Raw genomic sequence first — 12,885 nt, 5'->3', positions numbered from 1 at the left:
TACTGACTGAAGTGTCTTCAGGCCATTCCCAAAGGGGGAGGCATATTAACATGTTCTTACGCACAGTAGAATTGTAAATGGGCTGATTTATCAATATCATGCTCATACTGTGCCGGAACAACATAGGGGTAACTGCTGCTTTTTCTTTCCTAATCCTTACTAGATCTAGCATCATTTTTCCTCTACTTCTTTTGTATGTTTGTCGCTCTCTTGTGAACTGCTATTTCCGGGGTGCTTTGATAATTGAAGCAGACTTTCTGCTTTTGAGGCTAGAGAGGTGAGCAGAGTAAGCCTGATCCCCCGTTTGAACTTCTTCTCTGTTGACATCCACCTCTTGGCGCTTTTATGACCTTATGCAGTTGAGAATGCCGTAAAACCAAGGGGGCTATACAGTTGTAAGGTCCTTGCGTAAAACTTTACTATGTTGTTCCGGCACAGTGTGAGCATGACATTGATAAATCACCCCATTTTCAATTCGACTGTGCATAAGAACATGTTAACCCTTTCCCCACCAGCATATTTCATACCTCAGTCCTACCGGCTGGGTGGATCACACCCGTACACTTTTATTGCTGGGTGGTTCAAACATGTATACTTAAATATGCAGGGTGGTGCAGACAAATGCATTCGGCATTATTTTTCGTTTTAGAAGGCGTTTTACAGCAATTGCAACACAGTTAGGTCATAAGTGTCAAAGATTAGAGGTGTCAGAAAAGAGTAACAAATACAAAAGAAAAGAAGAGGTAAAGACGGCAGATGTTTCATTGTAAAGAAGGAGCAAACTACACCAGAGCTCCCGTCAGTCGCTCACTGGCATTTTCTTGAATATAATATATATTTTATTACTTTTTATTAGCTATGCAAGTGCTGAAGGAAGAGTGACTGACAGTGGTTCCAAGTACTTTTTGTGACACGAGCAGGCTGACTGGTGAGGCCTAGTGTCAACATTCTGGAGAAGTTTTCTTAAAAAACAGTCAGTCACCTGCTGAATCATTATATCAGATTTGATGACAAATAATCTGGATACAGCAATGAACCAGGAACAAGTTTTCTCCCATCGGCGATGTTTGGGATTTCTTCCACACCAACCTAGCTAAGCACTGCCACTTTCATCCAGTACATCCCAAACAAAACAAACAAATATAATATATGGAATTAAAGTCTTCTAGATATGTGACTTGAAAGCAGCTACCCACTTACAGGCTTCCCCTCTTTGGGCAAAGGGCAAACAGGACCACGACCAGTCACAGAGAACGACAGTGCCGTTGGTTCCAACACTAATCTAAAGCTGACTCAAAACTTCAAGGGCTGTGGCAGAAATATAACTTCTGACCTTTTTTTTTTTTTTACCACTCTTGACTTGGCTGAAGTTCTGGAAAAAGACAACCTCACTATGGTGGGCACAGTTAGGAGGAACAAAACATTTCTCCCTGTGAACTTCCAGGAAAAAACAGAACTTGGCTTTTTCGGAGTCAGCATTTGTATTTCGAAAGAATGCATCTCTGGTCTCCTATCAAAGCAAGAAACAAAAATGTCCTTCTCCTCAGTACAATGCACTGTGGGAAAGGGTTTTAATATCCCCCCTTTGGGAATGGCCTAAAGACAACTTCAGTCAGTAGCACTGCCGGGTGGGGGAGGGGGGGTAGCTGGTCTGACGGACTAGGAATGCCCCGGTGGGTCAGTTTGGATTAGCCTCAGTAGTCAGGCTTCTTCCATTACCGCGTCAGGTGGGCGAGTCTTGGACTGCGTCTCTTTGGACTGCGTTTTAGTTGAATGACCTGCTGCTGCTAGTACTGTTGAGTTTTTTAGTTTTAGTAGAGGTTATACGGTGCTCGCAACTGCTTAAAGTCATATGAGCGCCAAAAGATTAGGGGTGTTACAAGAGAGTAACAAACATAAAAAAGAAGAAGGGGAGATAAGGAGGATATTATGTTTGATAGAGAAGAAGCAAAACCACACCAGAGCTCCCGCCAACCACCCACATACTGTTGTGTATTTCGGCGGGGATGTCCATGGGGTATCGTGAAGTTTTTGGTTGTCGTAGGTTTTTATGTTGTTCAGGGGACGGGGTGTTTATTGTTGTTTGGTGTTGTTGTTGTTGTTGTTTTGTTTGTTTGTCTGTATTTGCTTTTCCTCTTAGTTTTCTGTGGGGGTTTTCACACTTAGTTTTTCTGTGGAATTAAATTTGTGTTCAGTTGATGAGCAAGTTGATTCGTGTATAAATGTGACCCCAAAAAAGGGACGGCAGGGGGAGAGGATGTTCAGAGGTATGATTGGGGAGGGGTGGGGCGGGGGGGTTGGTGGGTTTGTTTTTTTACTCAAGTAGATTAAAGTTTAGTTAAGACTGGTGGATGCCGCTCTGTTGTTGCAACTGTATTGTACACTGCTCTGTCTATCTTGTCGTAGTGGGTGGTTGGCGGGTGCTCTGCTGTGGTTTGCTCCTTCTTTCCTATCAAACATCTATCGTCTTGATCTCTCCTCCGTTCTTTGTCTTTGTTACTCTGTTGTAATACCTCTAATCTTCGGCACTTATATTATGACCTTTCTGTGTTGCAAGTGCCATAAAACTCTTATTAAGTGGGTGGTTGGCGGGTGCTCTAGTGTGGTTTGCTACTTCTTTCCTATCTAACAACTGTCGTCCTTATCTCCCCTCCTTCTTTTTGTGTATGTTACTCTCTTGTAACACATAATCAATTTTTCGGCACTTATATGACATAATTGTGTTGCAAGTGCCGTAAAACTCTTACTAAAACTAAAAACTCCTACTAAAACTAAAACTATCTTGTCTTCCTTCTTCCGTGCACTATATGTATGGCGGTTTTAGCGCCGATGTGCTTCTTTTTTTACTCACACTCAAAACAGTATTATGTGAGTTGTTCTTGAGATGATACATTCCTTTTGAGCTGCTAGGGCTGATTATGTGACTTTTTTCTCTCTTAATGAATGCTACACACGAGTAGAGAAAATGTTTGGATTTTGCGTTAGGACCCCATGCAGTGTTTTGCTTTGATTTTTCTTTGTGACATAACGCAATTCTCGTACCGGGTATTGAGAGAAATGTAAACCTTCACTATACATATTTCTGCTGTGTTTTCGCTCACTATTTTTCTCCTCTTCACACCGTGTTTCTGTACGTTTTATCATGGGTTATGCATACGATGATTTGTGTGGGTGGTTGGCGGGTACTCTGCTGTGGTTTTACTCTGTCTGTACTGTCAAACAACTATCCACCTTATCTCTCCTCCTTCTTTGTTTTGTGTATGTTACACTCTTTTAATACTTTTGGTCTTTATCACTTAGGGTTTTTTTTTTATAGTTGTAGTAGAGGTTTTACGGCGCTCACAACTGCATAAGGTCACATGAGAGCCAGAAGATTAGAGGTGTTACAAGGGAGTAAGAAACACAAAAAAGGAGGGGAGATAGAGACGATAGATGTTTCATGGGAAAGAAGAAGCAAACCACACCAGAGCACCCGCCAACCACCCGCCTTTATCACTTATATGACCTGATTGTATTACAAATGCTGTAAAACTTTTACTTTTAAAAATCATTTTATTTTTATCATTCTTATCAGGAGGGCACCACTCCCTTGATTCTCGCTGCTGCCAACAACAATTTGAGCTGTGTGAAAGAACTGCTAGAACAGGGCGCCGATCCCAATGCCAGAAGATTGGTGAGTTGGAATTGCTGGCCAGGAATATATTATAATCAAGAACAGCCTTTCTGTCTGTTTTATACATGTCTGTGCTCTCTTAAAGAATGGGATTTTTTTTTTTAAAGAACATTTTCTGAATTTGACCTTTTGATATAATGATGTTTCTTCTGTTAAGATCTTATGTTGTAGTTTCTCTCTTGAAGAAGGCAAAATGGGCTAAAATAATCAAGCACTGTCTGTGGTGTAATGATAAAGCTCTTTGCCTTGCACGCAGAATAAATGAGTTCAGTTCCCAAACAGGTTATTTGTTTCATAAAATATCTCCATCTTTCTGCTGGGATTTTGCGTCCCACTCGGTCCAGGTTGGCCTTGACTTGCGAGGCTGGAGCAGCCCATCTTTTAATGACTAAATTTTCTCGATGTAGGTGTAAAATATTTGAAATGGGAAATAGCTCTCAAGTGGTCCTGAGATATTACAGTAGAGGGACAGAATGACAGTTGTTTTTTAACCGTCTCTTATAGGTCAAACATTTTCCCAAGTTGACACCTCTGCATATCACGACCTCGGTGCTTTCTTGTCCTTTCTCCAATTTTTTTAAACACTGAAAATGTGACTTCTTCCTTAGCTCACTCTTTGTTGTCGACTGTTTTCACTGTTATTAAAAATGGAGATAGGACAAGAAAGCACCGAGATCGCGATATGATGTCTTGACGTCTTTGACCCACTTTCGTTTTTTTGTTTCTGTCACCAGACAGGTACATGTGCTCTGTTCTTCGCTGCCCAGGGTGGCTTCATTGACGTGGTCAAAATTCTGTTGGAGCACAGCGCAAATGTTGACCTCGCCAGTTTTGTGAGTAAAACAGGCATATATAATATAATACCTTTCATGTTAAAACAAATTGCTTTAGAATTTATGTGACATATCAACGACTCAGTGTGAGACAATGTCAAAAATCACTCTTCAAAATTATGTATAGGTCGGTTATATTTCTGCAAACACTCGGGAAAATAAACTTGAACTCTATTTCTACGAACGGTTTATGTTCTCGAGATTTGTTGGTTATTTGCGAATGGAGTGGCCTGTGCGTGCGCGAGCTTGCGTGTGTGTGAGAGAGTGTGTGTATGTGTGTGTGTAAGGTGTGAACGGGTTGGGGGGGGGTGGGGGGGGCGTGAAGGGATTTTTTTTTTCCGTTCACATGAAGGATTTTACTTTTTGCTTTAGGGGTGACTAAATGCAAAATAGGTACTGCCAAAGTCAAGCAGTCTTGTTTTCTCGCAGTACTTTTTGAAGGCATTTTCAAATGAGGTACGTATTGTCCAGGAACGTTGCCCCTACCACTATTGAAGTATCTGAATATTCAGATTTTAAAAATCTCTAGCTCTAGAAATTGAATTTGATGCAAAAAATGCTTCCTCCCAGTCCTCGCAGAATGGCAGAATGAAAGATGACGCAGAAATAGTCTCAAATAACACAAAAATGTCAAAAATGGAAGCCGTTCGGAGAAATAGAGGTCAAGTTTTTTTTCCCGAGCGTTCGGAGAAATGTTCACCTCGTTGTATATATATGGTGGAGTCTTACACTTAACAGTTGATTTGTCATTATTTCCATTTGTAAAGGTTTATTCGTTTTATCTTTTTGCATCACCCGGAATGATTTTTTGACATTCTGAAACATTGTAAGCATCCTGTTAAGTATTCACTACTCAGCTCAAGATGCATTGTCATTGATACAATTGCTCCAACACCAATACACAAAGAGAGTATCAATTTCTGAACTAGGTTAGCCACCACCTTGTTTGAATTCCCAACAGTGTGTTCTTGAACTTACGTTGTGTCCAAATGATAGGAAATTTTATCATTTTTTTTCTTCTCTGTGACTGTCCAGGACGGAGGCACTCCGCTGTTTGTGGCCTGCCAGTGCAACCACCAGGACGTCGTGGCAGAACTGCTGGCTGGAGGAGCCGACGTTCACGCCCAGATGATCGACGGGGCTACCTCCCTCTTCATCACGGCACAGAATGGACACGCAGACCTCCTCGACTTCCTCATCGCCAAAGGAGCTGATCCCAACTTGAAGAGAAAAGTAAGGCCCCTTCAGTGGATTTGAATAATGATAATTATAATTTGGTACAATAATTGCATTTATATTGTCGCTGTCGCAAGCAATCCACTCCAGTCCAAATTTTGAGAATTTTTTATTTTTACGCCTTGCCAAAGCTCTATCAAAGATGCACCTTTCAATAAAACCAAAGTGCAGCTTAATCAACTTAATGGTATGGTCAAGGCTTACAATTTTCTTGCTTGTCATGATTCCTGATAGAAACAACCAACCCAAAAACTATTCCTGTGTCTCTTGTGTAAAAAGTACACAAACGGACTTAAGTGGATTTCTTGTGACACCAGTGATATACCCGGTAGTGCTTATTCACACTCAACAGTATCTCTAAGCACTTTACATCTATTATTACCCCATCAGGCCCTAGAACATTCAAAAACATTCTCGACTTCCCCCTAAGCTTAGAGTACAAGCTGCGGATCTCACACTCTCAAACACTAACATACTTACAAGATCTTTCAGTCTACAGCTGGGTACCCATTCCCACCTGGGTGAAGTGGGGAAATTTCATGTAAAATACCTTTCTCAAGGACAGAACCCCAGGCCCCTGAGGGGATTTGAATTCTCGACCTTATGGTTGCGAGTACGAGAAAGAAAAGAAGTAGGACCTACCAGTGGTGTCCTCTGACCACAAGCAACATGCATGCTCAAGTGTATATATGTGTGGTTTATGCTTTCTTGTACTGTCTCTATTGTCTCTTCCTTTCTTTCTTTGTCTCTTCTTTTGTATTAGCACCTTTTCAAGTGTTTTTCCTTCCTAATGGCTCATTTATATCCTATAGCTCAATATACCTGACTTGTATAATAGAAAAGTCTTTCAAGTGAATAATTTTTAGATGCAGTGAAATCCACTTAAAGCAAACACGGTTAATCCGAAAACAACTGTAAACTGAAAGAAAATTGATTCTCGATTTTTTTGGTCGTAGCTATTTGAGCCATCTCTCTGAACCAAAAACACAGCTGTCCCAAAATAATCTGGTAATCCTAGAGATTTCGTTGTAACACATTTGTCTGTGGAGCATGTTGACCTTCATTCATGATATCCTGAAACTAATTTCATTGACGAAAAAAAAATATGAGAATGGGTTTTTGGCGGGTGCTCTGGTGTGGTCTGCTTCTTCTTTCCTATCAAACATGTATCGTCCTTATCCCCCCTCCTTCTTTTTTGTGTTTGTTATTCTCTTGTAACACCTCTAATCTTCGGCACTTATATGACCTTATTGTGTTGCAAATGCCATAAAACACTTACTAAAACTAAAAAACTAAAAAAAACTATTCTCCTTACTTGTCACTGCGTTGTCCCTCCAGGATCTGGCGAGCCCCCTTTGGATAGCGGCTCAGATGGGCCACACGAGCGCTGTGAGGACGCTGCTGAACGCAGGCGCCCAGGTGGATGCTGTGAGAGAGGTGAGGAGGGACGTCGTCACGGTGGGAACTTAACCACCAAAGTCATTGATTGTGTTAGGTTTTATTATCCTTTCAACACTTTTAGGTCATTTAAGAGACGGGCCTGTGAATTTAATGTCCATCTCTGATGGGACCGAGCCAGATGGGTGCAGAGCCTAAAAAACTCCCCCAAAACAATCCTAGTTCAAAATGCCTCCTTGGGGATTCAAGCTAGAGCCATCCGCGTCATCATTCAGCATGATACAATGGGCCCTTGCCTAAGTCATATTCTATTGTTTTGAGAAAAAAAAAATTAAAAAAGAGTAGTACATACTTAAGTCAACATTATGAATTAGGGAAAATGTCTCAATAATTGGATATTTAGTACATGGAACAGAACTCATTTGTATTGAGGACTCGAAACAAATAACAGGCATTTTTACCCTACCAGTAACAAGGAACGGGGAAAAGCGGACTTGGGCAGTTTTGTTATTACCATGCTGAATGTTTGGCTTCCAACATTGGGAGATGTTAGATGGGAAAGCACATGAAGGCACTGCTACTGTTCCACACAAATTGGCATAAAGTTTTAAAGCCAGGAATTAGAATTCCATTTAACAGCTGACCTTGTCCATCAGAAAGTTTTCAGCTTTAGTCTGTGTGCAGAGAGGCTCAAAGTGGGGAGTTTGTGCTCATAAATTTTATACGGGCTAACAAATGTTTGAGTAGTACTTGAACACACCTGTGTAGCTGCATTGTGGGTAAAAGGTGTATTGACAAAGACAGCTTTTTCATTTTTCATTTCTTCAGTGATTGTTTCTTATTGAGTTGGAAAATATCTTTGCAGTAATTTTGCTCTATCTTTTAGTTTTCATAGTTATTTTTGTGAGATTTTCAATAGAACAATGTAACTGTCAGAGAACAGTTTTGTCTGGTAAGTAAGATTTACTTGATTAGAACTAAATATGCAAATGAATACACTGATCTGTACACCGATGCTGTAATGATACATCATTTCTCTCCTCTCCCGTCTCCCATTTTCCGGCCGTGTGTGTAGGACGGTGCGACCCCATTGTTCAAGGCGTGTCACAAGGGACATTTGGACACCATCTCAGAACTGCTCAAACACAAGCCAGAGTTGGGAGTCTTAAAGGTTTGAACTGCTCTGCATTTAAATGGTTCTATGTGTATTTCTAGCGTGGTGACCATTTTTACATTTAGACCACACAGAGATAATCAAGTGGATCGTTCACTCAGATGGATTTTTAAGGACTGTCACTACATGAGTGAGAGTGAAAGCAAGATAGAGCCTGTAACAAGGGTGAACTCACGAAACAAACAGGAGACAGGTCACATGATACATGGAGAGATTTCTCCTTAAAAATTATAACTATTTCATTACCTAGTTTAGTGTCATTTATAATTGTCCATTCAGTGTTCTTGATTGCCATGTGTCGTTAAATATGCCTTCAGAGTTGTTGTTTTTTTTATAAGCCACAGAACAGTTTCCCACTCAACCTGTCATGAATGAAAGTAGGATAAGCTGTCTTTTCAAAGGGTATAAGATTGCCCCTGCCAAAACGGAGAATCAAACTTGTAGCCTTTTTAACAGCCATTCTAACTCCTCACTGCTCAACTGGGACACATACTGAACAAACAGCATCTGCTCATGCTACTGTGACCTCTTTTTCTTCTCAATTTCTACTTGTGGTAACTCTCTCGGCATTTCATCTTAGTGGGGTTGCGTCTAAAAATATCGAGTTTCCTCGTTTAATATTATTAAAACATCTGAAGATAAATATAAAGTGATAAATGTGAGGCATCGTGGTGGAAGTGTTTGGGTATATGGAGTTATTGATACCGTTATAAAGCTTGTTCATTTGTCTTACTTGTGATATAAAAAAAAATACCCATCTAACTTGAACAGAAGTCAAGATTTGCAATTGAAGGAGGTGGGGGTCGCCTGATTTCAGAGGATAAATTAGCGAGAAAATGGCCATCAAAGTCTGGTGAGAGCTTGAGAGACTTTGGAAGCAAATAATTTACATTTTTTGTGCCTTTTATCAACATTTTGTCACTGAAATCTTCTCAGAAATGTGTTTTTCAATAGATATAAAAGGTGTTGAACCAAAAAACAAAAATTTGAAAAAAATCGCAAAACCCGCGGAAAAATGCAGATTTCTTTGATTTTATTATCTTGACAAGCGCCTGATTTCGCCACGCCGCCTCACAAATCATTTCAAAATTGATGACTTTCAGAATTGTTGTTTTTTAAATAATGCCTAAGGATTAGAGCTATGAATCATCAGCCATTCTAGTGTGGTCACAGTTGTTCAAGTGTGGTCACTTTCGTCTTGTCCACTTTTCAGAATGGTGAGACGGTGCTCCACGCAGCTGCTTTGTTTGGTCACCTCAAGGCTGTGCGCATTCTGCTGAGGGCGGGGGTCAACAAAGAGGTCAAGAACAAGGTGAGAATCTAGAATTTTCTCATCACCTCTTGACAATCTTTGTTAAATGATCTATGCATTCCTGAAAACTTTAAAAATGTTCTTGTTTGGATTGGGTTTTGTTTTTTTCTATTTAATATTTTTGTGGACAATAACCTCGGGAGAACATTGTTATGGGGGGGTTTTTTGGTTGGATTTTTTTGGGGGGGGGGGGGGTTGATTAGTATTTCCAAGGAGTAAACTCTGGAGAGAGCACCTTTTGTTTTGGTGTTTTTTTAATTGATATTTTTCTGAATTGTCCATCGGTTGAACCCTGTTTTATTTGTTTGTTATCCTAGGAGGGTCAGACGGCTTCAGATCTTGCCACAGAAGCTGGATACGATTTCATTTCGTCTTACATCACAAGCTTTGACAAAAGTAAAGACGAATTGGACGGGCAAAGCTTAGATGCCAGTGTTGCTGATGAATAACCTCTCAGATCTTCTGTTATACTGGTGTGTTGTGATGTGCAAGTGAATTACGTGCGCCAATTCGTAAATTATGATGTTTATGTTAGACAAATTAATTGTATGTGTGCTTAGCTCTGAAAGATATTTTCCAAACTGATGTAAACTTGCTGTTTAAAATCAAAATATTTCTGTGGCTCCTCATAAGCTTTTATTGTTTGGGCTTTTTCAATTTAATTTTTTTTTTTTTCCCCCTTACCAATCAAAACCTTAAAAGCGCCTGAACCATGGCAATGTTTTTGTTGAGAATAGTATTTCAGATACCTTTTACATTATCAGCAGTGTGAAATAAGGCAATCAAGTTTCATATGAATGAATGAGATTGAAAGCAAAATGTAGTGGTTATTCTTTACCCACTTATAATCCTATCTTTTATTACACTTTAACCTCTTCAAATGAATGAAGCTCAGAGTAATATCTGTAGCCCTAGAAATTCAAGATGCCTGGGTCTTATATTTCTCTTTCCTCTCATATTTAGTAAGTTTAGTAAGAATTATACGGCACTCAAAACTGCATATGGTCATATGGGTGCGCTCCTTTCATATTTACATAGGTATACTGTTGTCTGTGATGTATAGGTTGGAGTCCTCACCTTGCACACATAGTCTGAGAGATGCATATTTATTGTGAAGATGAGGTCTTCAGTTTTTTTTGTATCGAAATGTCTTCCATCCTAGAATTTTCTGTATGATTCTTTAATGTCAAAGTCAACAAAGCCATACTTATTTTGTAAGTTGTGCTCTCTGAGATATCAGCAAGCCATGTTGGCTGGGTTGCACAGCTGGTAGGTCCTAGTTCTTTTGTTTCCCTCCGGTGTTTCTATTTAATCTGTGTTTCCTTTTCCCTGCACTGAATGACTGTTTTTGAGTCAATATGCTTCTCTTTACTCGAACAAAAAAAAACCCCAGAGATCATCCTGTTAATTATGACATTTCACAAAACTCATAAACGCGAAATTCTCATCAGCAACAGCTGTGAGCCTACTGGTAATACCGATACTTCAGTTACGGCAACATTAACAGTAGGTTGTTCGAAAAAATGTGGAAGATGCGGATCATTTGAAGGGTTCCTGAGACAAATCTGGGCATTTCTGAAAAACTCTATCCACTCCATAATCTTATGATCAGAATTGTATGGAGAATATGTGTTTTTTTTCTCAAAGTGCACTCTGTCATTAAAATTTGATACCTAGTATGGTAAAATTGCATTTTGTTTATATTTTTTTTATCTTGGAAAAAGTGTTGGTTTTTTTTTTCATTTTTCTCACTTTTGTAGTTAATGGATATAGTACATTAGTCATGGAGCCCTTCATTTGCTTGTGAAGGAGATTACAGCTGTTACTTAAATGGAGAGGTGTTTATTTTCTGCAGTTTCTTTTCTGTACAAAAATGCATTCTCACTGACATCAGCTTGAACCTTGTGCTGACAATGTTAAGAAATATTTTTTTAATGAAAATGGAAGAGCAGAAGTTTAGTTCTGAATAGTTTGCTTCCTGATTAGCTCATAAGGCACTGCAGTTCCCCCTAGTCATATAGTGTAGTGTTGTCCCTTTAATTAAAAAAAATTATCCAATGATTACTCTATAGTTTAAGTGTATGATTGATATTATAGCCGTTCTAATTTGCCAGTGTTGCCTGATTTTTTATTAGTATTGCAACTACTCCCAGTAGCATTAAATATTTATTTTATTGCATCTTTAATGTCGGATATGTTATACATGGGAACTCCTAATATCATTTTCACCCTCACTCATTGAACATGTGTATGTTGAGGAGGCTTGATCTTATGTTGTTTATCATTATCATTCTCATTCATTTTCTCCTTTTTTATTTTTATTTCAGAGTAAAATTTGACAAAATGAAGTGGTAATCCATATATCATCATGACTGGGTCAGTGTAAAGAATACAGCTAGCGTTTGCGATGTTCATTTGACAGTGTTTAGTTGCAGTCTGGAACTGTAGATATTCCACTGTCGTGTATACTGTCTCAGGGGAGGGAACTGGAGGATTATTATTGTGCACAGGATAAAGTTAATAGCCTTTACAGTATTCTGTCCCCGTCGTTTTATGCAAGAAAAATTCAGAAATTATGCAAACTGAGCCTAAAAATGTGAAATTATGCGATTCTGTTAATTTTAACAAAGAATGATAAAGGAAAATAATCAGAAATTAAGCAAAAAATGATCAAATTTTGCTCAATTATGCTGGGTGCATAATACCACGGGGACAGAGTAATGGAAGTGTATAAAGAGCTGTTGAACCTCGACAATGCATCTTAGTACCAGTAGTATTTCATTTTTTCTTTTACTTTTATGATGTATTTATGACAAGATGATGCAACAGTGGTAGACAGTTTGTGTTATAGAGTTTTGCACCTTGGCTTAGGTTGTAATGTTGTACAACCACATCTGTTGTACTTGGAGTCTTTTCCGCTTAGTTACAAAATTCGCACAGTTTTGCTTGATTCTTTAAAGCTTGAAACAATTCTGCTTTGTACGGTATACCTTTGCTTGTGTCTTCCTCTATAAGTTTGATTTTCCTAATGCTAATAGAAGATATTACGCTGTACAGTTTGTTATTGAGGAATGTCATGCAGGCTTTTATAACCATCAGCATGATGCGGAAATAGAATCTGTCATTTCTCAATGTTTTTGAATTGATAAAAGAATCCTTAATTTCGTGTCTTTTTCAGATTCTGGACATGATGGGTGATGATTTTACACTGTTTTATACTAGGGTGCAGGCCAGGCTCAAAGGAGTGCCATGGTTTCTT

The 12,885-nt window shown here is 39.1% G+C and overlaps 1 protein-coding gene across 1 annotated transcript in view; it reads left to right on the top strand.

Annotated features, from left to right (window-relative positions):
• LOC101845904 (ankyrin repeat domain-containing protein 29) overlaps positions 1 to 12,261 on the top strand; it is a 48,283-nt gene extending 36,022 nt beyond the window's left edge. Inside the window, exons 3-9 of the mRNA XM_005092083.3 lie at positions 3,575 to 3,673; positions 4,408 to 4,506; positions 5,542 to 5,739; positions 7,081 to 7,179; positions 8,216 to 8,311; positions 9,528 to 9,626; positions 9,944 to 12,261. Coding sequence (XP_005092140.1) covers positions 3,575 to 3,673; positions 4,408 to 4,506; positions 5,542 to 5,739; positions 7,081 to 7,179; positions 8,216 to 8,311; positions 9,528 to 9,626; positions 9,944 to 10,075 — 822 coding nt within the window. The 3' untranslated portion in view covers positions 10,076 to 12,261. The remainder of the gene's footprint in view (positions 1 to 3,574; positions 3,674 to 4,407; positions 4,507 to 5,541; positions 5,740 to 7,080; positions 7,180 to 8,215; positions 8,312 to 9,527; positions 9,627 to 9,943) is intronic.
• Positions 12,262 to 12,885: the final 624 nt, after the last annotated feature.

This window comes from Aplysia californica, unplaced genomic scaffold (genome assembly GCF_000002075.1).
Source record: "Aplysia californica isolate F4 #8 unplaced genomic scaffold, AplCal3.0 scaffold00040, whole genome shotgun sequence".
NCBI classification, from domain to species: Eukaryota; Metazoa; Mollusca; class Gastropoda; order Aplysiida; family Aplysiidae; genus Aplysia; species Aplysia californica.
This window is presented reverse-complemented; position numbering and strand designations above follow the sequence as displayed.